At 33.6% G+C, this 27,898-nt stretch overlaps 2 protein-coding genes across 2 annotated transcripts; one reads left to right on the top strand and one right to left on the bottom strand.

The window, feature by feature from the left end:
* The first annotated feature begins 5 nt into the window (after window positions 1-5).
* LOC140061290 (thioredoxin domain-containing protein 16-like) lies at window positions 6-13,883 on the top strand. The gene is made up of 19 exons (XM_072107798.1): window positions 6-11; window positions 129-291; window positions 2,800-2,879; window positions 4,945-5,024; window positions 5,520-5,594; window positions 6,337-6,458; window positions 6,545-6,635; window positions 6,863-7,019; window positions 7,124-7,281; window positions 7,770-7,875; window positions 8,396-8,525; window positions 9,199-9,354; window positions 9,804-10,041; window positions 10,491-10,627; window positions 11,456-11,540; window positions 11,637-11,781; window positions 12,177-12,340; window positions 12,574-12,767; window positions 13,235-13,883. The coding sequence occupies exons 1-19, from the start codon at window positions 6-8 to the stop codon at window positions 13,489-13,491; spliced, it is 2,544 nt and encodes an 847-aa protein (XP_071963899.1). The 3' UTR covers window positions 13,492-13,883.
* Window positions 13,884-14,309: 426 nt separating this feature from the next.
* Window positions 14,310-24,901, bottom strand: LOC140060014 (serine--tRNA ligase, mitochondrial-like). The gene is made up of 10 exons (XM_072106043.1): window positions 24,860-24,901; window positions 23,147-23,474; window positions 22,301-22,534; window positions 21,817-21,935; window positions 21,243-21,396; window positions 16,203-16,448; window positions 15,648-15,760; window positions 15,134-15,227; window positions 14,804-14,896; window positions 14,310-14,477 (listed from the first exon to the last, which is right to left on the bottom strand). Exons 2-10 carry the CDS (start codon window positions 23,456-23,458, stop codon window positions 14,310-14,312), a joined length of 1,533 nt encoding a protein of 510 aa, XP_071962144.1. The 5' UTR covers window positions 23,459-23,474; window positions 24,860-24,901.
* Window positions 24,902-27,898: the final 2,997 nt, after the last annotated feature.

Here is a 27,898-nt window from a genome sequence, read left to right as displayed (position 1 = left end):
ACAGGATGGAGGTACTTACCTTCATTGTTAGGCTTTAGCTACTTATTTATCTGCGGGGAGAGTGCAGTATAGGCTTTTAGATAGCGACACATATTTGTTATGGGACTTGTTTGTTTTTATCATTACAGTTAAAGATGCTGTCAATTCAATGCCTGCTTCTATTGTTATTTGCTCAATTAGTATTATTAACAAATGGAGAAGCAGATAGAAAATATATAAATGAAATTGAGTTCAAAGAGGCTATAACTTCCAGTCAAATTTCACTCATCCACTTTCATATTGAAAATGCAAGTAAGTAGATAATATGAGCTGTTTTTTTTTAATTCTTTCAGAGAGTATAATTTTATTTTTTTAAACAGAAATCAGCTGGACCTGTCACACCAAAATCAGTCCGGGCCAAAATCGGTCCGGCGGACCAGTTTTGGCTGCCAAAATCAGTCCGGGGGACCATTTATGGCTGCCAAAACCTGTCCGGCCGGACCAATTTTGGCCGCCAAAACTGGTCCGGCCTGGATAAAATCGGTCCGGGCAGTAGGACTGTTTTTGGCCGCCAAATATGGTCCGGTCTTACAAATATATGGTGCGCAAAATGAGTCATAATGTATATATCATAAAAAAAAGGCCATGATTAGTCATTATTGAAAACTACGGGGATTTATTTGTTATTTTAATATTATAAATTAAGCCTGTTTTTTTTATTATCATTATTAGTAGTAACTCATCAATAATTAATACTAATTGTTAAGCTTTTTGTATACAATATGTATCTCTGCCTGTTTTTAATCCATTTTTTCTTTTTTAACATCTTCGTTTCCCCATGATGGATGTTAAAAACAATTTAATTTATTAATTATTTATGGTTAATCAATCAATATATCAATTCAATACAATTATTATAAAACAATTATCCAATATTGATTAGGCTGAGGAAGGAAAAAGGCCTCAATCATAAATAAAATCTAGCTGGCAATATCAGCGTCTCATACCCGTTTATGTGAGTGTGTGGCAGGCCGAAATATGAGTGAACACCTAAGTCATGTTTTTAGATAAAATACATTTATTTATAGTATTTATCCGACAGGATAACTTACTAATATATATCATGGGATATTTTTCTAGCCATAAACAACTTAAAACAGCATCATAGGCCTAGTAATTCAATTAAAATCGACAGAAGAAAAGCCCGGACCGATTTTGGCAGTGGCGGACTGCTTTTGGCCACAATTTTAGAGCCAAAACTGGTCCGGCCGGACCGATTTTGGCCCCGGACCATATTTATCGTGACAGACCAAATGCTGCTTGAATCACTGTTCATTTGCATGATTTATTTTTTTAAATGATAATGAATGAAGACCTGGTTTTCTTGTTTATTACATTGTTCATATGTAATTTAAAGTATCTAACATAAGATTACAATCCTAGTAGAATTATTCTGTAATCAAAATGTTCCTGAATGAACCAAAATAAGTCCGGAAGAAAACTAAAATGATAATTGTGTGTTCTAGGAACGAGAAATCCCTTACCATAAAACCTTAATTAATCATTTTCCAATTAATTCCCAGGCCAGTAAAATTCTATAGATAAAAGTACTACTACTCTACTAACTGTCCCTGAGAAAGATCCGCAAGAATTAACCCAGTGGTATCACCCATGCAGACTTCCCATAGGAAGTTATTGGGAATTATCAGCATCTAACTTGAGAATTATCATTAAGCTTATCACTCAATTTTAATGTCTTCACCAGATTTCCAGAATGATGGAACCATAGATGTTTAAGAATAATCACTAACCACTGTATACATACAGTATATTTATATTGTATATATTTATACATCACAGGCACAGAATAAGTTATAAACAGCCTTGTGATAACTGAAAATTAATTAATTTGAAACAATAAAGGTGATTAAATATGTGAGGATGAGAAAAAGTTGCCCGAACCAAAATTCGAACACAGAAACTTTTGCTTGATTTGCAGATGTCCTAACCATTAGACCACTTTCATGGTATTTTTAAAATTTGATTGTGTATATTAATATAGTATATATTTTCTCCCTTTTTAAGCTATTGTATAAAAGATTGATTTTCCCTTTGTTTATATTTTGATGGACGCACCATTGAAAGATTCATGGTACAGTACCACTATAAATTCTAAAGTGAGTGCCAATAAAATACTGATACTATTAACCAGTAACAATATTTCAGTACTGTATTTGTATACCTCCATGGTAATACAAAGTTATAGTGAAAAACTCTTCTCCACTCTGTCCCAGGTAATACAAACCACTGGTTGGTAGGATGAGCCATTTTAATTATAATGCAGTTTGACCTCGAAACATTGTGTTTTCAGGGAGTTGTAAGAACAAATAATACCACCCACCACTAAACAAAACTTACAATCAACGTATGTAGAAACAGAATGCAGCCATGGAGATATTCTCTAAAATGCAACCCACCACATTCATACCAGTGGACACTTAATTAGCATATCAATTACTGTATGGACAATTATATACTGTACTTGGTTACACTCTCCATGGTTACATTAAATAATAACTATGTTTTATTTTATTTATTTTATTTTATTTATTATAAACCATATGTTTGAAAATACACCAAATTAATTTATCAGCAAAGGGGGAAAAAGAACAAAATGGATGTACTGTATTTGGAACATCCAATAAACAGGAATTTAATGTAGATATTGATTGAAACTGTACAAATGTGTCTAATGTAATAAAAAGTTCAATTTCAGGAGTCACAATAATTTACCATTATTGTTTTTTTTTCTTTTCTCAGATAATGAATATCAAGAATTTCTAAATGGATTTTTTGAAGCATCTGAATATCTTGTTGATTTTAGGATCAAACTTGGAGTGGTAAGATTTTTAAATTTTTAATTAAATTATTTTTTTAATTTTTACAAAATCAACTTGGTAAAAATAAATGCAGTGTTTATCTTGGCGCATAAAGGATAGGATGGTATACCAATCTCTACTTTTTTTTTAAACTTAAGCTCTATCTACACTATCGAACTAGTTTGACAACAAAAAAGTGTGTTGTGCCCAAATATGATAGTGATATGCATAAATATGGTAGTAATATGACATCATCATGTCCATATATGGGCACACCACATTTATTGTCGCATACAGTTTGATCAGTGAGGTATAAAAATAAGTTACCTCCCTGGTTTGATAGTGTAGACAAAGCTTTAGAATTGATGCAACAGTTCTTTTTGTGTATTTCAAAATGATGAAAGTCAACACTCTGTCAATAATCAATAATTATAATAAATATTCCCATGGTAAAATGCTCTGATCAGTACAGTATTATAATTTGCTAACAAAAGGTCATAGGATCATGTCAATGAATTATTGATTTGTATTGATGACTATTATATTAAAAACACCTGTTATAGATAAACTTGTATTTATATTATTTTATACATTGTTGCCTACTATAATCCTACTAAAATAAATGAAACAAAAATTTTGACAGCTTTATTTATATATTTTGTTTTATTTATTAATTTTTTTAACGTTTTGATTGTTACTATAATTAAAATTAAAAGGTGTGAAAATACCTTTGTGTGTGCCAACATGCATAGATTAGAATTTCATACTAGTTGTGTGCTAATGATTAGAACTAGAGCATGCATTTCACAAGCAGAAAAGCTGTGCACAGTACTGTACATACAATTCTCACTCTGGTTTTATACCTACATGCAGTAATTACCAACAGTAAAAGTATCCAGGTCGACCAGACGAACAAATTGCTGTAATTTGTTTGTCGATATGGTCTAAATGAATATCATATACAAAATTTCCCAAAATCGAAGGTCGGAAAGTGTTTAAATTAGCATAAATTAAAAATGGCCACAATTTACTATTTTAATGCTTTGATGATTACTTCAAATCATGGAATATCATTCTGACCAGTTCATAATAAAGTGATTATTTATCACCAGGGAGTTATTAATTAATTACCCTGATATTACTATGGAGTAAGAATATTCTAGGATTTTTCCATTAAGAACCATTACTGATATATATTGCACATGTTTTTTATGCAAGAGAAAGTAAAAGTACGGATTGAAACTAGATGAATTTGCAACAAACATCCAAATATACAGTTTAAACATATATCCACAATGCTCCATGGTTAAAATTAATTAAATGATAATAACAAGGGTATCAAATTTGGTTTTACCTTCAATACAAAATAGTACTATCAAGGTGTGTGTCAACTAGGTGAATATTATAACATATTAGAACACATTTTATTGACTAGTACTAAAATGGCAATAAAATGACAAATTTGAATATGAGGGATCTTGATGGAATATGCTCTGCACTGGTATGCTCAACATGCCTCACCGCATGTATAGTTGTGCATGACTGGCATACGCCGATCAATGCCAATGTGATGTAGCCATTCTATTTCCATGTTGGTTCGCTTTTTGAGCTGTCATTGTGTTGGGTTGTAATATCTACAGTATCTAATACTTGTTATGTACATTGATAATTTTGATGAATTCATGTTTGCATTCCATAAATATGTTTTAATGTTTTTCTAAAATGCTCCTCTTCATGTTGTTTTTTTATGTTGTATTTAAATGAATTTTAGAAATGATTTATAGTATGTTGAGAACTCTGGGTTACCATGTAGTCTGTGTTCTAGATGGAATTTTGACTTGATAATATTTTGGCACATATGGCACTTCATACTACTTGAGCTCGTAAACTCATTTCAGTCAAAAATTGAAAAGCCGACTAACAATTAACATAAAAAAGACAATAACTACAGACTTAGGGCAGGGAGATGGTTGGGGCAAATTTATGTTACCATGTAGTGCAAGTTGATGTGCCTCACTTTAGCTACACTATCTTAACATTGCAGTTCCTAATCTTATTTATCACTATTATCATTTCATTTTTTCAGGTTGATTGTAACATTAATTACATTGAAGAATACTGCACGCAAAAACCAGAGGATTTGAGGACAAAGGTGTTTGTTTTTAGGTTTGTTAATCAATTTAATATAATAGTAGTAGTACCACATTGTATAATAATCGTATCATATACAGTATACTATAACAAATAAGTTACTATTACTATTATTATTACTATTCCTGGATATGCAGTAGGTCACTTGAACATTTTGAATACCATCCAACGTTCTTTTGTCTATGACACGCTAAATAATAAGGAAGTAATTTACTTTAACAGTTAATAAAAGGATGTTCAAATAAAAAGTTCACCAAAAAAAAAGTGGTAAATTTTACCTAGTGTTCCTGCCTATTTTAAAAAATGGTGGTCGGGAATGGAGGGTTTGCTCTAGGCCAAATGGGATCTGTCTAAATTAAAGCTCTGTCTACACTATCAAACTTTATGTGACAAAACAATTTGATGTGCCCATATATGGACATGATGATGTCATATCACTACCATATTAAAGCATATGATGATATTAGATTCCTTTTGTAGATACTGATATAATTTGTATGTATTTTATAGGGATGGTAAATCTCTAACAGATTTGGCAACAGATACTTTGTTTGACATCAATTCAATTGTTTCCAGTTCTTTACAGTAAGTATCTTAGAGTGGCACTCTACCTTGTAAATGTATTTATTCTGGTCCTCAAGCTTAACTGGAAATAAAGGAAAATCGGATTAGGCCTTCTACGGACCCAGGACAGCCAGCAGTGCAGCGCATACCAGATCAGCACACTGGGAGACAATCCCCTACTCTTTTCAAATAGTGTACAAAGTTCTTTAACGTGTATTATATGTACACGATACGGCTTTACATCCCATTCGAAGGACGAGGCAATGAGAGTTAAGTATCTTGCCTAAGGAAGCAATCAGTATGGTACACAGATAGGCTTGAACCCATGCCTATCACATGCTAGTCCAATATTATCATTACACCATCACTCTCACCATACAGTCTCCCATCCAGAACGCAGCCGGGCTCAGTGTTGATTAACTTCGGGGATCTGACAAAAAACAGTGTTTCACCGCAGTATGCCCATATCTTATCTTTATCTGTAGGTTAAAATATCAAATATCAGGGTGTTTTTGTCAATACTATAAAGCCCTTATAAAGTAGAACAATCTATGAGCATTGATTATAATCTTGCACTACCAGTAACATTTATAGTATATATTTATATACTAAAATGTTTTGCAATCCTCTCACCCTTTCATAAAGTATGTACCAATTGGGCAAAACCAGCACTTTTGAGTCGTCCTCTCCCACTTACATTTCCATAAAATGTTAAATTATATAGATTAACTATTGTACCATAACCATCTTTTTCTGAATCTAGCCTCGCCCTTCTACAAGAAGTACCAATCGTACAGAACCATGATGAGCTATTTACAACACTACGCAAGTCAAGAGCTAAACAAGATGTCATCTTTGCTAAGGTGTTGGCTATTGGAACGCCAGGTAATTATCTTTATCTCAGTATTAAATCAATATCAATAGAAAGCCCCTAGACCATTACTTCAACTCTACCTTTTTATTACTCTCAGAACATAGGGCGTTTATGGAAGCTGCTTTTGCATATGGACATCGCTATAAATTTTTAGTAACCACAAGTTCAAAGAATGTTCTTAAGGAAAGGTAAGTTCAACCAAATCATACTCCTACACACTGTACAGAATATCTAGTGATTAGTTTTCAATGAGACCCCATAAATGGATAATTCCATTTTCCAATTGGTAATTACTAATCTCCATCTTCTCCTATCCAAATCAATATCTTTATGCTGTTATTATATGATTGTGATCAAATTTAAGATTTGCATATGTGCTACATTTCTTTAAACACTGAATGGTTTTTCTTTCAAGTGATGTTGAAATGTGGGAAGAAACACGAGATGGTGTTTGGTTGTTTCAGTGTCACCAAGCTCTGCTCAATGAAGAGTGTAAACGTATAAGATATCAAGGACTCCTTCGTGTGAATGAATTCCCAGCATTTATGAAAGCACTGGATATACCACTGATTGTAAGTATACACTACGAGTATACAGACAATTTATCATATCACTGATGACAAAACTTAATACTGTTTGCATTCATTCATATTGTATCATATGTATTCCATTTTAGAGCAAGATTGACAATGGTGGGAAAAGTTTACACATGGAATTGAAGATGCCGACAGTAATGTTGATAACAAAATGCGAGAAATTTCCGGAAATTGAAAAGGTTATTGAGCAGGTGTCTCCTATGTTCCTTGGCAGCGTTGGATTTGTAATAGTTGATATGTAAGTTGACAAACATTATCAATATCATCAATGTCTCATTGCCTCGTTGGTCATGTACATAACGCACGTTAAAAGTACACTATTCGTCTCCTGGTGTGCTGATCTGGTAGGCACTGCACTGCTGGCTGCAGTTAAGCTTGAGGACAAATTTTAAAAAATCGTAGCCTGCAACAAAATCCTGATTATGAATCAGTCAACCTTAAGTTCACCTTGATGTCAGTGAAATGCCAGTAAATTGTGAAAAATGGGTTAAAGGTAAATTGACAGTATTTATTCTGGTCCTCAAGCTTAACTGGAAATTGAGAAAATTCGGGTAAGGCCCTCTACGGACCCACAGCAGCCAGCAGTGCAGCACCTACCAGATCAGAATAGAACTGCTCACACTAACTTAAAATATATAATATTAATATAAAGTTAACTGGTCTAGGATAACAAATATATAATTCTTACTTGTACCCTATAAACTAAACTCCCTGTCTATCTTCCAGGAACTTTGTTGAGCTACAGAAAATTCCATCTTTGAAAATAAAATTTCTTCTGGGTCAGCAACGTAAATTACCTTATTTAATAATGGATCCTGGACACTCGTATAACGTAAGTATTTATGATTTTCATGTATAGTGCTGGACTGTTCAACTTGATTAAACCATGGAGGAAATAATTCCTTCTTGATTGAACCCAATCGAGTAATCAGGGCAACAGGAGTGGTCAAGATGGTCTATGTCGATCGATAAATGTCAACTACCCAATGTTAATATAAAGTTAATATAATGTTACAAATAAATTTGAATACCATTGCGTTCTCTTGTATAAAGAGTTAAACCTATTACTCTTTATACTGATGTCTCACAGCACTATAAAGCTCTGTCTACACTATCAAACTTTATGTGACAAAAAAACCCTAACCCATGAAGGACATTAATGACTAATACAATTTTCAAACAATGTAGTTTTAAACTGATATGCAGATGCATATCACAGAGACGTGGAGTAATAGACGCTCATGTATGCATGTACATTCATCTTAGTACTGTACTCACAAGCTTTTGCTTATAACTATATGTGTATATAGTTTGCTTGCTTTCAAACTAAAAACAAATTTACATTTATACAGGGAGAATTTTTTGAAATGCATGAAGGTGTTACGGAAGTGGGGAAGGTTATAGATTTTATTGAGAATGTTCTTGGAGAAACGGTACCAGATGATCAACTTGATGATGAAGAAATTAATGACGATGAGAACAGTAAGTGGTTATAAACACAAACACAACAATTTTCTTATGGAACATAAGTATTCTCAGCCTTTTATTTGCAAAAATATGAAACAGTTCATTTAAAAATATTTTAATTTTAAATGAACTTTCTTTTCTTTTACAAATTTAAATTTATTTTATGTGAGTAAATTTTTTCTTCTTTTATATTTTATTCTTTTATATTTTATTCTGAATTAATATACAACTATGTCTCCCTAATTACTGAAATAAGATGCCAACAAATACCAATAGGAAGTTTTTATAATTTATTAATTCATGCTAATGTCATAGTAAGGGGTTTGAGGGTTCTACCTGGGTGTTTCAATTTTGGTCTGTCTTTCAAGCTCACGTATGAAATGCCATGTGTGCCAAACAATTGTGCCAAAGTTGAAATTCAGTCTAGAATCTCAAATTTGTCTCCTTGTTTGTAAGAACCACATGTTTGCTGTGTATGATTCTATAGTTTGATTGCATGATAACATTCACAATTTTCAATTCGTTTTTTTTGCAAATAGCTACTGTATCTGTATATATCAACAAACCCAATATCTGTATCTTTAATAAGGACCAAATATTAAATAGCATGCCTTCTGCATTTTGCCAAATATTTTACTCAGTTTCTGAGAGTATTATTTATTTTATATATCGATTACATGTCTTTTAGTTGAAGAGCTTCAAGATGACCCAGTTCAAGACGCAACTTATCAGGAACGATCAATTCAACATCTTGACACCATACATACTGAAGCACTCACTGATAAGACATATCCCGAGTTCATTGTAAAGAAGGGTTTGACTACCATCTTTTTCCATGTCAAATGTACGACATTCTTTTTAATGATTCTAGAATAGATCTTGTCACCAGTTAGCTTCGCATTTAATATACTTGTAACCCACAAAACAATCCTGATTACATTGTAAAGAAGGGCTTTACTACCATCTTGTTCATGTCAAATATAAGGCACCTCACCGGTACAGGTGTAAAAGATCCTTTACATCGAATCAGAGTGCAATAATGATATCCTAGACACTAGATGCCCCTGTAGATGTCGCATTTAATAAACTGTAACCCACTAGACAATCCTGATTGCATTTTAGTGTTCAGAGACATTTTTAATTGTCAAATGCAAGACATATGGTGTGACATTAAGTACAATGCTAATTATTAGCTTAAACCATTCAACTAAAAATGTAGGTTTCCTAATCAAAAAATGTGGATTCCTCCAGTTTAAAATATAAATTCTAGCAAAGCTTTATTTTGTTTGATAGGGGACCCACGGTGCCTGGCTTTTCGTGAACCGTATGGACTTGCAGCAGTGGAGATAATGGAGATTAAACGTACAAATGAAAGTGCTCTTGCTCGAGTGAACTGTTTTGATTGGCCAGATGTCTGCACCAAAGCAAATGTGACTCGTTACCCTACTATTAAAATGTACAAAAAGGGAAAGGAGGTTGCTGAATACAAAGGTGTTCTTGATGAATTCTACTTCTTGAAGTATTATTTACTGTAAGTATTTGGACTAGTATGCCTACCTCTGTAACCTGGTTTGTCTGCATCTGTAACCAGATTGCCAACCTCTCTAAAAATGTATCGCTAAAGTGTCATCTACAACATGTGCATGAACACAAAAAGTAACTTAATCACTGTTCTATTAGAAAGGTGGTAATCCCCCGGATACAGGGGCTAATTTGTGAACCAGTTCACTGAGGTAATCTACTCGTCTCGAATGATGAACTGGGATACGGGTTATAACTGTGTACACTTGACCTACGGTTTATAGTCCTTATCCGAGAAAACTTATTCCCCCACCAGAGCTTCGAACCCTTGCCGATATTGTTAGCTCTTTAGGTAAAGTACAACACCTCGGCCTTAACTGCTCACTCGTTTGACTCCATGGTAAAATTTGGATCTTTTTTTTTATGTGAACCTGTAGAATATGTCTTATTATTTTGTAGGCTGACTGTTAATTCTCCTATAGTACTAATGACAGAGAAGAAAGGAAGAGAATTTATGGACGCCAAAAATCCTTCTTGGAATTCTAAATACCTTGATGCTTTTACAATTGGCTTTTTCCCAGAAGGAACAACAAAAGGTAAAATAACCTAGTAAATACTGTAATAATTTAATTACAGTTAGAGAAAAAATGGCAAAATCAGCACTGTGGTCATGTTACAAGAGTTAAAACAATATAGATTATCTGATAAAAATCCTAGAAAGTAGGAAACCATTTTTTCCCTGATTATTAGTTGGTTGGTACGTATCCGTCATGTCTGACAGTTCGCGACTCTCATAATAGCATTCCACTGTGCGCTATTAGATTAGAGCGCTATGGAATACAATTCTGGAACACTGTAATTCAATTCAATTCAAAATTCTTTAATCATCCAACAGGGGGGCAATTCAAATAAAAAGGTCTGGATTAAAATGATCTTACAAAATATACAAAATATCACAATACACAGTACAATATAACAAGAGTCAAAGTTCAAGAATTTAAGAGTCGGATGGCCACTGGCAAAAAGGAATTCCTTTAACGGTTTGTTCTACATGCCAGGCATCAAAAGCAATGCCCATGAGGCATGAGCTCGAAATCACTGAACAAGGCATGGTTAATATTTTTTAGAATAGCTCTACTTTTTTCTAGAGTTTGCATGTCACAGAAAAAAGATAAGCTACGAAGTTGACAACCTATTAATTTAGAACTTAAGTTAACAATTCTTTGTAGTGAGTTTTTCTCTTTGTCCCTAAGACTAAAAAAACCAGCATATAAAGGAAAACGTTCTCAATTAAGGAATTATAAAAAACCCTAAGAATTACTTTATCGACATTAAAATGGTTCAGCTTCCTTAACAGATAAAGTCTCTGGTGTCCTTTCTTTACTATTGTAATATAAGAACTTGCAAATTTGTGTTTTACATAGAACGTTTGGTGTTCTCAGAGGTGGCAGAAGAGCTAAGAGGACAGTACCTGATGGCATCCTGTGTCAAAGATTGTGCTAAATCCTTGTAAGTAATATTAATGTAAATCAGGGTATTAGTTTGGGTCTGATTAACCCTAATTATGCATTGCATCAAAATTAACATGAATATATATATTCGTAGGGCAGGTCAAATAGGTGGAAGTGTTGAAGCTACCGTTGTAACTATCAAATGGGAGGATGTGAATCAGCCAGAAGTCTTGTATACAGAGCCCTACACTGAGGAAGATCTGAAGAAATTTGTGCTGGAATCATCCGAGAAAATAATGGTAAATTTAATTCACTGTTCATAAAATATAACACCTTAAACTTGACTAATTATCATTCTTCAATGGATGACAGATTTTTAACTGCCTCATAGAACATAAGGTAGTACTTCCAATTAGAGGTGCAACGGCAAAGAATGTCTTGCGAGAATTGGGTCGACATGAATTTGCAATTGGTTTTCATGATAGACATTGGGATTGGCATGGATATTATACAAATATTGACTGGGTTGAGGGGCAATATATTATGATATAATATATATACAACTGGTGTGTGCTTAGATGGTGAGGAGTCTCCGATTGTGTAGAGGAAAATACAAGTGCACAACAAACAAGTTTACATGTATTTTTAATATATTCTTAATATATAACATTTTAAGATTGATTTACTTTATTAGCCTGAGCTGAATGAAGTAAATTTCCCATTTTTCATGAAAAAGAAGTCAGCATTCTTGATGTTGTTTCATGGATTTGATCATTACTCAGAATCTGCAGAGGAGTCTCTCGCAGAAATTGCTCGTGAAAAGACATTCCCAACCGTCCAAATATGTTGGTTGGATTCGTAAGTATTTTGAGTGTACATTTTAATTATAATTTCATAATAATGTTGTCTTAATAAGCTATATCTATTTTATTTGACAACAAAATATGATGTGCCCGTATATATGGACATCATATCACTACTATATTTAGGCACATTACACTTTTTATGTCAAACTAATTTGATAGTATAGACTGAACTTTAAAGATCATTCTTTATTATTTAAAACAAAGAATTGTAATTTTCTAATCTAGGTCATCCTCTGACACTATTGGCCTGCATCTACTAAAACAATACGATATAGAATTTGTGAAGTTTAGGCCGACAATCGTGTTGTTAGACTTTAAGTCTCAGAACCTGTATCACTATGGCACATCAGTTGACTACAGGAAAAAGGTGTTAGTGCCCTGGATAAAGAAAACTTTGAATGGTGAAATTGATAGAACAGGTAGGTATAGCTTTAGATTGGTGGATTACAGAAGCCTGTATTCAAATGTCCATACAGTAGATTTTTTTTTTTACCATATTTAATGAGGGTGATCCATCCAACAATTGCTGATCATTACACAAGATGCTCTTCATAAGGTTTGGGAGTGAAGTTTTAATTTTATCCTTAGAAAATATTGTATTGAAAAACATACTCCAAAAGTTGTTATTGAGATCTAGGATCAAAGATTAGAAGTACTTATGAAAAAAGGTTTGGTGTAAATAGAGATTGGTGGGAGAGAGAGATTTTAGGTTTGTGAGAGGCTAAGAGGATAAGCAAGCGTGAGCCGCTCGCACCAGACGGTGTATATGCTGGTCAGGAAGGCTAATGTTGTTGCTCCGTGACCTATACTACTACTATAATAATATTATTATTGTTTACTTAAACAAATGGCTATAGTACCATCATGCAAAAATGTTCTCTTTCAGGAATGTTAAAAGAAAAGAAATGGACGCCTCTAACAACTGGTTATGATTTCTTATCGATGATTAAGGCAGAGGAACTAACTGAAATGGCACAAATGGAGAACAGGAGATTCAGTAGGTCTGCTGAACGAATGCCAGAAAAGGATGACAAAATTAGGGAAGAATCATCCGAGGAGGAAGGTCTTTCTACTGGGGAGGACAATGACAATCTGTTAGAAGACCTTCCATTGAATGAGGCAAAAAGACATATAGAACTTTGATATTTTTAAGTACAATAGTGTATATGAATCTCTTGCTGAATCAATTATCATTAGGGAGCTTTTGAAATGCGAAGACTACCGATCTAGGTCAGGTCAATCAATGTGTCGTCGATCGTCGTCTGGACCTAGAAACCATCAAACCTGTGCCGATGCATGGCATCGCCTCCCAATATTTCTACATGTGCACAATGAACTAAGATGACATAGTTTGGTTTCGTTGCAAATCGAAAGCTCCCTACTAAATGCCTAATAATGCAGTCTGTAGTATATATGGTGTCTCGAAAGACCCGAATTGTTTTCACAAATTGGAAAAACCAGAAATGTAGAACTTAATGGCATATTGACAACAATAAAAAAATAATATTATACAGTACTTAGATTATTGATGGGTATTTTATATTTTTTATTTGATTAATGGATTATGTTTATGATTGGTTTTATATATTTGTTATAATTTGAAAAAGGATATCAAGCCACGGATATTGGATAAACTTTCTATTTTATATCTGTACAAAATTATTTAAAAAATAATATATTGTGCTGCGGTATTGAAATGTTTGTTTTCTTTATGGAAACGTGAGTAAAACAGCATATATTGTACATGGTGTATAAATACATCGTTTAAAAACTGTATCACAAATCACTTGTACAACAAATGGACAAATAGAATAAGAGAGAAAAATTGGAACAGGGTTGATCCGATACTACTACAATAAAGCACTTAGATCATGGCTAACAAATCATAAACTATGATTAGATAATAGCAAACAGCTGGTGTACTGTACCTTTCATTACAAAATTAGATAAAGTATAATTTATCATAATCGTGTGTAATGAATCGGTCTTCTGTCAGGCTTTGTGATGCTGCTCTGTCCATTCATATACGGCTGGAGAACTTTAGGAATATGAATGCTTCCATCTGCTTGCTGGAAGTTTTCTAAGATGGCTAGAATCATTCGAGGTACGGCACAACCAGTGCCATTTATCTATGTAACGGAAAATGTGAATTTAGATTTTGTATTGTTTTATTCTAATAATATTTATTTGTCATGTTATCAAGCACAATCTTGCCAGGAGCAAGAAATGAACAGATTGAACTTCTCTTGCTCCAACGTTAAAACAATAATTTATAAATATAGTTAAAATGTAGTAAAACATGAGTTCAGACTACAATTATATATTCATTTTTCTTAAGCTCTGTCTACACTATCAAACTTTATGTGGCAACAAAATCTGATGTGCCCACATCACTACCATATTTGGGCACATCACACTTTTTTTGATAGTGTAGACAGAGTTTTATTCATCTTACCGTATGGACATATTTCTTTTCTGAGTCAGAATTAATATATTTAATGTTGAGACGCCTACTCTGGAAATCAGTGCAGTTTGAAGTGCTAGAAATCTATGTGAATAAAATTATTGTACAGTAACAAATACAGTAAAACTACTACCTCTACCGGTAATCAATGTCATGCCTTAGTATACATTTTATGATGTTTGGTAGCATAAACACAAATTAAGGGGGGGGGGGGGTGTCTTGCAATGTTTGTCACCATCTTTTGCTTTGTTTCTTGATATTTAAATGGTTTTTGAGAACTAGATATAGAATTTATTGCGAAATAAAATATTGATTGAATACCTCTCCATAGCTGTCTTTGTGAGGCATCCATGCCTCAATGTCGTACTTCCTGTTAGCCGACGCTCCAAGCTCTTCTGAAGGCATATCAAGCACACTACAAAGGCAAAATATACATTATTAGCATTTATGGCATAATAATTGCAAAAAAAAACAAACTATAATATCACAAAAACGTATGACGACTAGCCTAGGCAAATTTGACGAGAAAAGTGGTGTCCATGAATAGCAATAATAAATAGGGCTTATATAAGCGCATTGTGGAAAGCCTCAATGTGCTTAACAAAAGAAATAAAAAGCAGAAAAGTAAGAGAAAAAAGAAGGCAAGTTTTCAGAGCAGTCTTAAATTAAGCGATTGAAGTAGCCTGCGGATAGAGATGGAAGCATTTGATTTGTGGCAACCACATTGATGTGTCATTGGTTGCCTGGACCTACAAACTACCACAAATGTGTAGAGCAGAGGGAGAAAGCACATTAAATTAATGTTTGTGGTGGTCTGGATTAACTACATACTTACTGGAAATGTAAACCTAGACCAGAGAACAGCTGTCTTTGTACACTTGAATATTCCTCAAACAATTCTGAACTCTCGTCACCAGAATTTTGTGATGTTACTCCAAACATTTCAATCTGACAAACAAAATTAAGAAACCACACAAATTGTAAAATTATGGCTTATTAAAATAGGAAAACCTTTACATGGATGTTTACATAGAATGTTCTTATTGCTAATATAATAATTATTATGGATAAAACATGTAACTGGCTCCCATAATTATGCTTGTAATAAATTCTGTTCGACCGTACCATTACACCTTGGGGGAGAGACCAATTATTGCATTAAAAAAAATATACTAATCAATGTTTATTATTCGGGCTAACAAGCAAAAAGATTGCATTGTGTGGGTCGTTCAAGATTGTGACATGCCATTTAATTAGTAAAAATTGTAGCATAAATGATAAGCTCTATCTACACTATCAAACTCCATATATGGTAGTACAGTAATATGACATCATTTTGTATGAAGTTTGATAGTGTAGACAGAGCTTTAAAGGTTGTGGTTACAACTACCTTTGTGAATTGGTGTACCCTGTAGAGCCCTCTAGCATCAGCTGAATGTGTTGTCTCTGCACGATAGCATTGACTAACTGTCATTACCTTCTGTGGTAAATCAACTTCAGCTAACAATTTATTCATAAAATAGCCGGCTAGGCCTACTTCTCCTGTACCAGCTAAGCATATATTATGAGAGTGCTGGCTAGGGTCAAGCCAGTATACTTGAGTGTGTTCACCTTTTGTTCTCATACCACAACCTTCCTGAATTTTAGACAAAATATGAAAACAATTTAAATAACATTCAGAAACAATACACAGTATAGGGCTGATTTAAACTAACAATTGGTTTTTTTAAATGCACTCATTTTTGTTAAACAATTAACAAGATGGACAAGGCAAGAGATAAACATCTTTACAAATACAATACAATCAAATGCATCAAAATGTCAATTAAAAAAACCACAAGAAAACCAAAAATTAGAATGTACCGTATATTTCGGTGTATAAGTCGCACTTTTGACACGCAAATTTGACCTCTAAATTAAGGCTGCGTCTTATACACCGAACATAAATGCCTCACCACACAGATTGTACATATCGTCACCTCGTTGGCTAGGCCTGAGTAGGCTAGGCCTAGCTACAGTGTACTAACGTAACAGCAACCTGCTTCTGCCTAGTTTTCAAGGCATTTTAGCGTGATGTTATACTAAATATGATGAAAAGATTTGTTCATTATGGAGCTGTATTACTTAGGCGCTCCGATAACATTTCATTTGGAATAGTATTTATTTATAGTTATACGCACGATCACCGACCGCCGTACCACTAGCGCAAGCCCTTCTTGGCGGCCACATGGTGTACGGTATTCGACTAGTATATTCTCCAGGTGATTATAGCATGGACCATGGATTAAAGAATAGAAGGATATGCATCGACGGTGACATCAAACGATTTTACAACGCGCTTGCCTATACTAAAGCACTGCTGCCAATCAAACAAACACGTTCATTGAACTCCATGTCTCTAACCGCGGCCCTCTGTAAAACGCTGCGAATCAACTGTTACATTTTTTTGAGACCAAAACGTAACCATGTAGAAATCGTATGCGCAGTCTGAATGTTCTATTGACATGTCTGCGTCGATGATTAATTGATAACAAACATATATTGCTGAATAATTCTGTTTTAGTTTCATCACAATCGGACTACGAAAAGTTCACTTTCTTACGACTGGTAATTTTAAGTAGTTGGTAATATTAATAAAATATGCAATTTTTATATTTGAATTATCTTTATTTGCCTGCCATCTTCTGTCATTAAAAATTGCGTTAATCTATAGAATATTAAATTTTGCATTTGACCATGTATGTTGTTAGCGTGGCCGGTGTTCAGACATACAACAATCGTGTTTTTTAATATATGGCTAAGCAGTGGTTTCTTCATAAATCTCCTTAATTATCGATGTGATTATATTTAAACTGTAGTGCCTGGTGATTGGCTAGTGGTTATGTCATCCACATCACATCCAATCACCGGGCCTAATTGAATGAAAACAGCGATCCCTGATCCGGGATTGGCTGGCTATGTATAGTTGCGATTCGTTACCTAGCGGTCGTTTTGAAAAGTACACGCAGGGCAAACTTGATCACGAACAAACGAAGTAGGCCTACCTATTATTATTCACACAAGAAGTAAGACAACGGTGAGTATTTAAGATTAGCCTAGGCCTACCTAGGCAGTATCAATGTCGGCAAATCATAGGGTTTACTAGCCCAGTTTAGCCTAGTTAGTACAAGGCCTAGCTAGGCTAGCATTCTTGCTGATTTTGTAATTTTACAACAAATGAGACAACTAATAGTTATTGTCTCAGATGTAGGGCTACTACAGGTCATAAAATGCTACTTTAATCATCATAAAAAAATCATTAGCGTAGATCAATCGCGGCAGAAACCAACATAGTCAATAGTTGACCATAAACATCATGCAACCAAAGAACGCGCGAAAGAAGCGTAGCCAACTAGGTTAAATGTCGTTGCACATGTGCAGTAAACAATATATTAGGCACGCGACCGTTTCGTTGTTACCCTGCGGTTAATTAAACTGTAACATTGTGGGCGGTCCGCAGTCTGTCGGCGAGAGTCAAGGAACCCTTGATCTCACGTCGATGCATATCCTTCTATTCTTTAATCCATGCATGGACCTAACATACATACTTCTCGGATACATAGATACTAATCGAATACGATTGTCCATGAAAAAAAACCGCCCTCTCGAAATGATCGAGCGAGGCTAGCCCACACACGTGTGTGTTACACACACGGTCATGCACTCAATGTTGCGGGTGCGAAACTCATGAATAACAAGTTAAAAAGAACTTGTTGAGACTGGGCGCGGCCGAGCCTAGGTAAGAAAAAACCTAAATAAAGGACGCCGTTGTAGATATAACAAAATATATTATTACAATAATATTGATTACAATTTAAAAAAACATTGTTTTGATAAAATATAAAGTGCGTCTTATACATCGACGATATAAAAAATACCGATATTTTACTCTCAGTTAGGGGGTGCGTCTTATACACAGGTGCGACTTATACACCGAAATATACGGTACATCATAATTTAATTTGAGTAATTAAAATGAACATTTGTTTAATTATGCATGTAGTACTGTAACTTTTTGTGAAACATTTAGATGGTCAGGCCTCGAATTTTACCGCGGCCACCGCGGCCAGTGCCGTCGGTGCCCTTCCAGTTGGCCTCAATGCCCTCGAAAATGAATAGCACCCACGGCCACTACTGGCCTGCCCTTTTTTTGCGTTGGCCGCGAGTGCCCTTCCCGAGTTTTACCACAATAAAAACCACTGAATTAGATAGAAAATAGTGTCAAGAAGATTTGTTTACAACGACTCGGACGAGACGCAAAACTATCGCCTGTCTTCGTTGCAAGGGGATTTCCCTAAACGCATTTATTAATACACAAACAGTAAACAAAACATCGAACATTGCAATAGGGTAACCAAAACAATATCATCCCGGCCGCCGTGCGTGGTAAATCATGGTATAGATAGTACATTAAAATACAGGGGTGTAAACTTTTAATAATCAAGCTAAAAACGTTCCTCGATCGGAGGTTACTGAAAGTATTAAAGTCGCACAATAATCGAGCTAGCCGCCTTCGATGAAAAAAATATTACGGTACACGCACTCCTAGCTAGCCTAGCCTATCCTCCCGCCGCCGTTCCGGTCGAACACACGCAATTCAATGCATTGGGAAAACAATTCTATTTGACGCACACGCACCCTCTGATAAGAAATTTCACACACAGAAAACGTCGTGTGAGAGTACCACGCGCGAAGGATCGGCGGATCGTTGGAAAAACAATTCCTTTTGACGTACACGCACCCTCTGAGAAGAAAATACCATGTGCGTTCCTGCATGGTGTAGTCCATTATACGTGTAAAATTAGGGGTGTTTACCTTTAGCACCAAAGTTAAACCTGCACCTCAACCCGAAGATCGTTGGAAGTATATCATATTTATATTTTATCGCACCCACCTCAATAATCCAGCAGACAGATCATCGAAAAATCTTGTTTAACAACGTCGTACACTAAATTACCAAACGCGTTTTTACCGAATTCAAGGAAATGGTATAGTCCAGAATACACGTGCCGAAGGCTAAACAGAGAGAGAAAGGGGTCGGTGTCCGTCGTGTTTTGAATTCCTATAAATATGGGTTATACTAACAAAAAAGCTTCAGAAATCGAAACTCGGAAAATAACTATAATTTATATTCTACTACATAATGTAATTGGCTTGATTTTTACCGTGGTTAACACTCTGTGTATGAATAGTTGTAGGTAAGGCCTACAAACAAATTGTTTTTGTATCATGTTTTCTCCGTCGGCTGCTAGCTAAGTAAGGCTAAGTAGCTTGCTGTTGGAAGGGTTTTTATACCTTTTCCGGGCCTTACTTAGTTGGCTTCACATGCCTTTTTATCGCATTATTTGAAACTAAACGAAACATTCAACACAGGACGGTAAACTATAAACGCTGAACATCGTACCTATTTATTATTTATATAGATCGTAAATACACGTAATATTTATATGAAATACAAAAAGATGTATTGTTGTAGACAGTCCTACTACTACTCCGCGATCTGATGAATAGGGGGAAATCCCAAAACATTTTGCGGGTAGAATTTTTTTTTTGGAAAAAAATTCCACCCTCAACCGGAAACAAGCTATTTTTAAATTTTGGCCTAGTTATTAAAATATTTTTTAATTTTGGCCTTGGTGCCCCTTTGATTTAAAATAAATGGCCTTGGTGCCCTCCCATTTGGCCTTGGTGCCCCTAAAATCAATGAAAACCGGAGGCCAAATGGCCTTGCCCCTAAAATCCCCAAATTCGAGGCCTGGATGGTGATGAATCAGTGTTTTTTAATTATTTTGTTTGTTGGCAATAAAAGAGTGTTATATTAACACTGTTAAAATAAATACAGTAGAACCTGTGTTTTACGTACCCTGATTTTACGTTCCCTCGATTTTACGTACGCTTAAAATAACCGATGACGTCATCATTTTCTTACATTGAGGCGCAATTTAACAACAAAGCACACAAAGCCACAATCATGGCTGTGTGAGGAATTCTGCTGTGTGTGGGACAAGCTACGCACGTGCATTCCCCCTAAAGCAGCGACTGTTTTTATTGATAGAAAACAATTATATTTTACACTTTATTTAAACATCGCACAGCCTGTATATACTGTACTTTTCTAGTTAGGCCTCACATCTTGCTAGGCCTGCTAGCCTAGCCTGAATAGCCTAGGCCTAGCTAAGCTAGTGACGCATACTGTACACAGTACAAGAAGTAGGCAAATACGGCTAGCTACGATCTCTACGTATTTGGGGTCAATTTAAGGTCAACCTTGATTTTACGAATCCCTTGTTTTACGTACGCCTTTCGGTCCCGTACCGTACATAAAATGGAGGTTCTACTGTACTATGACTAGTGAAGAATGTGTACACAGTATAATAAAAATGAAACTTACAAAGACTACAGGCTGAATAAGATTTGGCACCGAAATTAATCTAAAACCTTTCTGTAATAGTCTTTCTATTGTGTAACAAGTGAGGGCTTCCTCCAGTTGAGCACCGGCACCTTTCAAATAGTATGACCTGTTGCCTGTTACATTACCCAAGTTTCTGGAAAAAAAATAGAAAATAATTGTCACAAAAAAATCCTCTTAGAATATACAGTAACATTAAATCTGCCATTTAGCACTAACCAACTCAACTGGCCAAGCGGTTAAGAAAGGGGCGCCTTTTACCGTACCTAAAGAGCCTACAATATCGGCATGGGTTTAAGGCCGACTCAATCTAAGTTCTGGTGGTGGACCAAGTCTTCACGGATAAGGACTATAAACTGTAGGTCCTGTGTACAGTTTGTCCGTGTGCACTTTAAAGTGGTTCACAATGTTGTACAATTGCGAGCATAATAAAGTTGTTTACTTTCGACACACTTGGATTCTTTAAAAATTCTATAAATTAACACAATAACACACAGTGTATTTCATAGACCTTGATATAAATGATATAGATTATTATAGATTTATTAAAACTTACTTTATTCGTAGTATGTCCAGATTCTCTCCTAGTTCTATGTGTCCTTTGATTGGAAAATCAAATTTAGGTTTTTCCCCGTGAATGTGGATAACTCTGGCCTGATTTTCCTCTCCAATTGGCTGAAGATTAAACGATAAATAAACATTTATAGAGTGTACATACCCAGGGCAGGGGCTGGGAGGTAGTGTGCAGGTATTGTACATTAGAATCACACATGGGAAGGGTTTTGCAGTTTTAGAATATCAAAATGACCGGAGCTGTACTCAGAAGGTTTTAAATTACATTTGACAACCGTCACAGACAGGTTTATTATTGAGAGCAATGGGGAATCAACAGGACCGGAATGTGTAATAGGAAAGTTTTAAACTACTGGGGTGGGGTGGTGGAGAGGTACTCGCTCTGAGGCAGTATTTTTTCCAGTATAAAATATATTAGCATTTAAAGCAAAAATACATTTTTTTTATAGTTAATCAAAATATCTCACCGCATCTGGATGTGTTCTATTTGGTAGTTTTAGTGCAGCTTCATAGTACGCATCTTCGTGTTCTTCAATTTTTGATTCAATTTGTTTTTTTTGACTGATTAAATACGTTTTTCTGTTTTCTAAAGCATCTTTATTTTCAACATCAGTTTGTACTTTTAAAGCTAAATCATTTATTTCCTGTTTTAATGTAATAATTGCATCTTCAAGTTTCTTCAACTTTTTCCAAAACTCAACCTGGAATTAAAAATAATTATAATATAATAATAATTAATGGTTTAACTAATTTATCATAATATTCTTTTACAACATTCAACCATATAAGAGTAAAAGTTGTATGCAAAAGGGAAATCCAGGATTTATGCAAATAGGGAATCCAGGATTTCTGAAACAGGAGTTCACTAACAAGTGCTTGCCCCATTACACTGTGCAATTTTACATTTTAAAGACGTGTTTTATTATTAGTAATTATTAATAGTATGTCAAAATATAGTAATATGAACAAGTCCATAATTTAATTTTGGCTTTCGAACAGGAGACATATAGATTTTAACTATTATATTGATTTTAATTTTTTTATTAAGAATTTGAATGTATTTTAATTATAATTGTAAAACTCTTTTCAATTCCCATTTTGGTGAACCACTTGAGTGTTTTATTTTGCTTTTTGGTTAACCTGTTTTTTTTTTGGGATTTTGAAGTATTTTTTTTTGTTTTTTGTTCTGTTATTTCGTTTTTTGGTTAACCTGTTTTTTGGATTTTGAACAATTTTCTTTTGTTTTTCGTTTTGTTATGTATTTGTTCTTTTCTGACGAAAACAATGAAATGAAAGTAAAAACATCAATATACCACTTGGAATACATCTGCATCACCTTTCCGATGCAAGTTATTGTTATTAATTTCTTCCACATTTTCCATCACATGCTCCATGTTAAATACAGGTCTTACTGCTCCGCTGTCTTTCCAATGCCGAAATCTACTATGGAACTCGTTACTGGCATTGCTGGTGGTACAATAATCTCTAAATTCATGGAACCTACGACAGCAAAGATGGCTAGGAATACACTTCCTTATCTTGCAGTATGAACTGTAAAGTTTTGACCAGGGAAGAGTGGTCTTGACTGCTATACATTTAGTATGTTGACATAGTAATGGTAACATCTTTATATGAATTTGCCTGGGAAGAGATAAAATATTATTATTAATGTTCTGAAATGAATTATAAAGGTTGATTCATGATGAAAAATAATATCAATTAACAAAACAAAGGATCAGATTGTAGTTGTTATGCGCGATTTGAACGATTTGCGCAATTTGAAATTGCGCAAGGATTTTCTTGCGCAATTTAAAATTGCGCAAAAAATTCCTTGAATGTGTTTCAAATTGCGCAAGTAATCTCCAAATTGCGCAAGGTTTTTCCACAGATTGTGAAGTCATGCACACCCATATTTCATTATTTGTTTAGTAATTTCTAAGAATGATTCAAAATTAAAGATAATATCGCATTTCCTTACCCTCCCGGGAGCTTCCCTCCCGAATTTTTTTTTCCGAATAAAAAAAATCTCGAATTCCCAATGGTATGAGGAGAAGGCATAAATAAATACCAATAGTAAATAATACTTTCAATTCAAATATCAATACTAATGACAATTAATAAGACTAATAACGATTGGATTTTTTTTAGAAACAATAATTATTACGAATTATTAGACGTTTACTATTTAACTTAAAAATTAAATTTAATGACAAAAAAGATCGACCTTTCGGTAGGCTACCATTCTCAACAACAAATGAGTACAATAATAAAAATAATAAACAGTTCGTTTTCAAAGTGCGCAAAGGTGTCATATTGCGCAAGAACTATCTTGCGCAATTTCAAATTGCAAGTTGATTGCGCAATTTAATATTGCGCAAGAAAATCCTTGCACAATTTCAAATTGCGCAAGAATTCTTTGCGCAATTTTAAATTGCGCAAATCGTTCAAATCGCGCATAACATAAACAATATAATAAATCATTCATATACTTCAAAAACTTTATTATAAATAAATGTTTTTTAACTTATGGGACTTTGCGATGGGGCGACTGTGCCGGGGCGACTTTGTTTTGGGGCGACTTTGCGATGGGGCGACTTTGTATTGGGCGACTTTGTATGGGGCGACTTTGCGATGGGGCGACTTGACTGGATCCCCTCAAAACAACCAGGAGTGAAACAACAGGGACTCAAGTATCTTTTTAGTCAATACATTGAAAGCACATAAACATACACACCAGCAGGCCTAGCTATAGTAGTAGTACTGTAGTAGAGTAGGGCTTGCCCTTGCAGCTAGCTACCAAAACAACAACACTGAACAAAGGGGACGCAGGCTTTCTACTACTACTAGTCTACTACTTACTATATTACTAGGCCTAGCTAGCTAGGCTCTATAAAGCCTCTAGAGAGAGGGCTAGCTAGGTATATTCAAAGTTTATAATCGGAAAATACTGTACAACTTTACATGTAAACTTCACAATTTGAAAAAAAAAATTAAATTTGTTTAAAAGTAATATACTTTAGGCGTACTTTGTGCAATTAATTTACTCGATCACACATGTTGTGTATTTTGTTTTCGTTATAGTGCCCTCTATTGGTTGGTCTGCATTTTCAAGAAATCATTCTAAATTAAAATAGCGCCCTCTATTATATAGCCTGCACATGAACTAAAATTCATAAGCCAAAACAAAAATTGTTTTGTCAACATATCAACACAAATAATAACAAAACAATAGAATCTGCAAATGGAGAAAATAGTTATGCAGATTAGTGTCTATACCAGCCTTATAACAACTCTATTGGAGGATCTGCAATAAAGATGTAAAAAATAGTTATTCACAATGTATGTAATTTTTTTATACCTTACCTGTGATTGGTTCAATCAACATCCATTGGACCATTTGCAAGAGTTCTGCAATAAAGAAGAAAACAAAATAGTTTTATATACACATTGTACGTAATTTCCTTGACCTTACCTGTGATTGGTTCAAACCATCTATGTTCAAAACAACAGTACCTACTGGCAATTACCTGCAAAAAAAAAGAAGGGAAATAATTATAGTTATATACTCATATGTATTGGATTATTCTCTACCTATTCTGTAATAGGTGAAACCAGTCTTGTATCAGTACCGTCATTTTCAAAATCTGCAAAAAAAGGAAAACAAGTTATATTACAAGAACTATGTAGTTTTCATCATTCAAATCTTGTTGATTTTATAACAGTGTACTTCTACTTACATTATGATAAAACACATGACATATAAATGAAAAATAACTATAAAATAATTTTTCAATGAATGGCAATAATTAGACACAAACAACAGTTTTTGATATGTTTCACAAAAAGCTTTAAGATTTATATGTTTAAAAACAATTAACAAAAAGAAAACAAATCATTTGTTATTTGCATTTAATTCAAAATATGTTATACCAAAAAAAATGTGATGGAAAAATATATTAAAAAAATGTTTTTCTAATAAAATAGAAGACACAGATAAATCTGTTATTTTAATGAATATCAATGTTTTTTTATAAATAAACACAAAGACAACATTTTTATTTTTTATTTACAAATTTCTTTTATCCAACTTTAGTATTTTTTCTTAAAATAATAAAACAAGACAAATGACACCAAGCTTTGATACAAATTTATTCAAAATTAACCTGTGACCTGTAGAAATAAAAAGACATTCAAGACAATTGTTAAGTGAATTATTGATTGATGCTATAAACAAAATGCAAATAAACATACACTAATGAAATAGACACAGACAATTTATTTTCTTTATTCACTTGACAACTATGTTTTAGGTGATATATATTTTGTCAATGTATTATGTATGCAGTTTTACAAAAGACACAAAAATAAATTTTTTTAAACTTTTAATAACATTAAATTGTTGCTCTGATGTGATGTGAAAACATGTTGTGAATGTTATTTTGAACTACAGTGGTAATAAAACAAAGGACACAAACACACATTTTTATTTGTAAAATTGATTTTATATGATACATCACAAAACAAAACCGACACAAAAATACAACATTTTAGCAGTTCAATTTTTTAATTGAAAACTATGAAAAACAGGTTTGACTGTGGATTTCCAAACCAATAATTATATACACACTCTAAAAAAGGAAAAAAGTGTTAATATTAAATTATTGTTCTGATGTGATGTGAAAACATGTTGTGACTGTTTTTTTTAAACTACAGTAATAATGAAACAAAGGACACAAACACACATTTTTATTTGTAAAATATATTTGATTTTAAATAATATGATACATCATTACATTTTAAAGAAATAAACAGACACATAAATACAACATTTTAGCTGTTCAAATTTTTTATTGAAAACTATAAAAAAAAAATGACTGTGGATTTCAAAACCAATATATACACACTCTAAAAAAGGAAAAAGTTTCAATGTATTGAGAATGTTGTTTACACAATGAAAGACAAACATCCATATTAAATGTTTTTAAATAAATAACAGACACATATATTTTATTTCTTTATTTTTCAATTTTAATAATTGTGATACATCATTCTTTTTTAAACTACAGAAATAAAACGACACAAACAAAACATTTTATTTGTTAAATTTATTAATGAACTTAAATTATGATCAAGTGTAATTATGTTTTTGTTCAATAAAACAAAGAAAAAGATAGACTCACTTTTGTTTGAACAAAATTTATTCAAAATGAAATGATCTGTAGAAAAAAAAAGCGAACTATAAAAAACAATAAGCCCCTAATGTAGATTTACAGGTAGATACCATGCCATATCATGACAACAAGCAATGAAACCAATGCAACAAAAAAGATGCCGCAAGATGCCATCAGGCATCATGGCAAAGCTATCATCATAGCAACAACAGAAGAAGACAACAAAACATTGTGTCATTTCATCAACAGTACAACCCTAACAGCTAGTTACAAATCTTACTTGTTTTGATGCTTGGATGCTCGAAGCGATGTCTTGCTGCGTTAGTAACCTACCTTTGTGCTTCCATTTCCTTTAAAAAAAGTGGGGAAGGGGGAAACAATACCAGTGTGCAAAGAAATAGGGGAATGCACAACTGGAGTTGTATCATGCATTATCTAAGTGTTAGTTATAATAATAGGTATAGAAGTATTAAAGCAATAGTTTTTTCAATTTTAAAATACGATTTAAATATAATTAACTAACAATTGTAACAATCATGTAAATATTGTAATTATGATAAATATATAATTAAGTAATGTATATAACAACATACAATTAATATCAATGAGCTTTTCATGTTTTGTAAATATTTATATGACATTAATTATGTCTACTGTGTGATACACATAGCTTTTCACATTCCATGATTAAGCCAACAGATTTGTATAAACAGTTTATTTAATTTAAAACAATACATATTAATCAGCCTTTTCTTGACTTGATTCTACTGTGTGTGTTAGTAACTGAAACAAAATGTTTACAATAAAAGGAAGTTGTATATATTTATAATTGTTGTTATATAAAACATGAATATGTATAGTTATAATACAATACATACCTTTATAACAGACAAA

Source organism: Antedon mediterranea, chromosome 10, assembly GCF_964355755.1.
Source record: "Antedon mediterranea chromosome 10, ecAntMedi1.1, whole genome shotgun sequence".
Lineage (NCBI taxonomy): Eukaryota > Metazoa > Echinodermata > Crinoidea > Comatulida > Antedonidae > Antedon > Antedon mediterranea.
The sequence above is the reverse complement of the archived record's forward strand: the minus strand, read 5'-3'. Positions and strand labels throughout refer to the sequence as shown.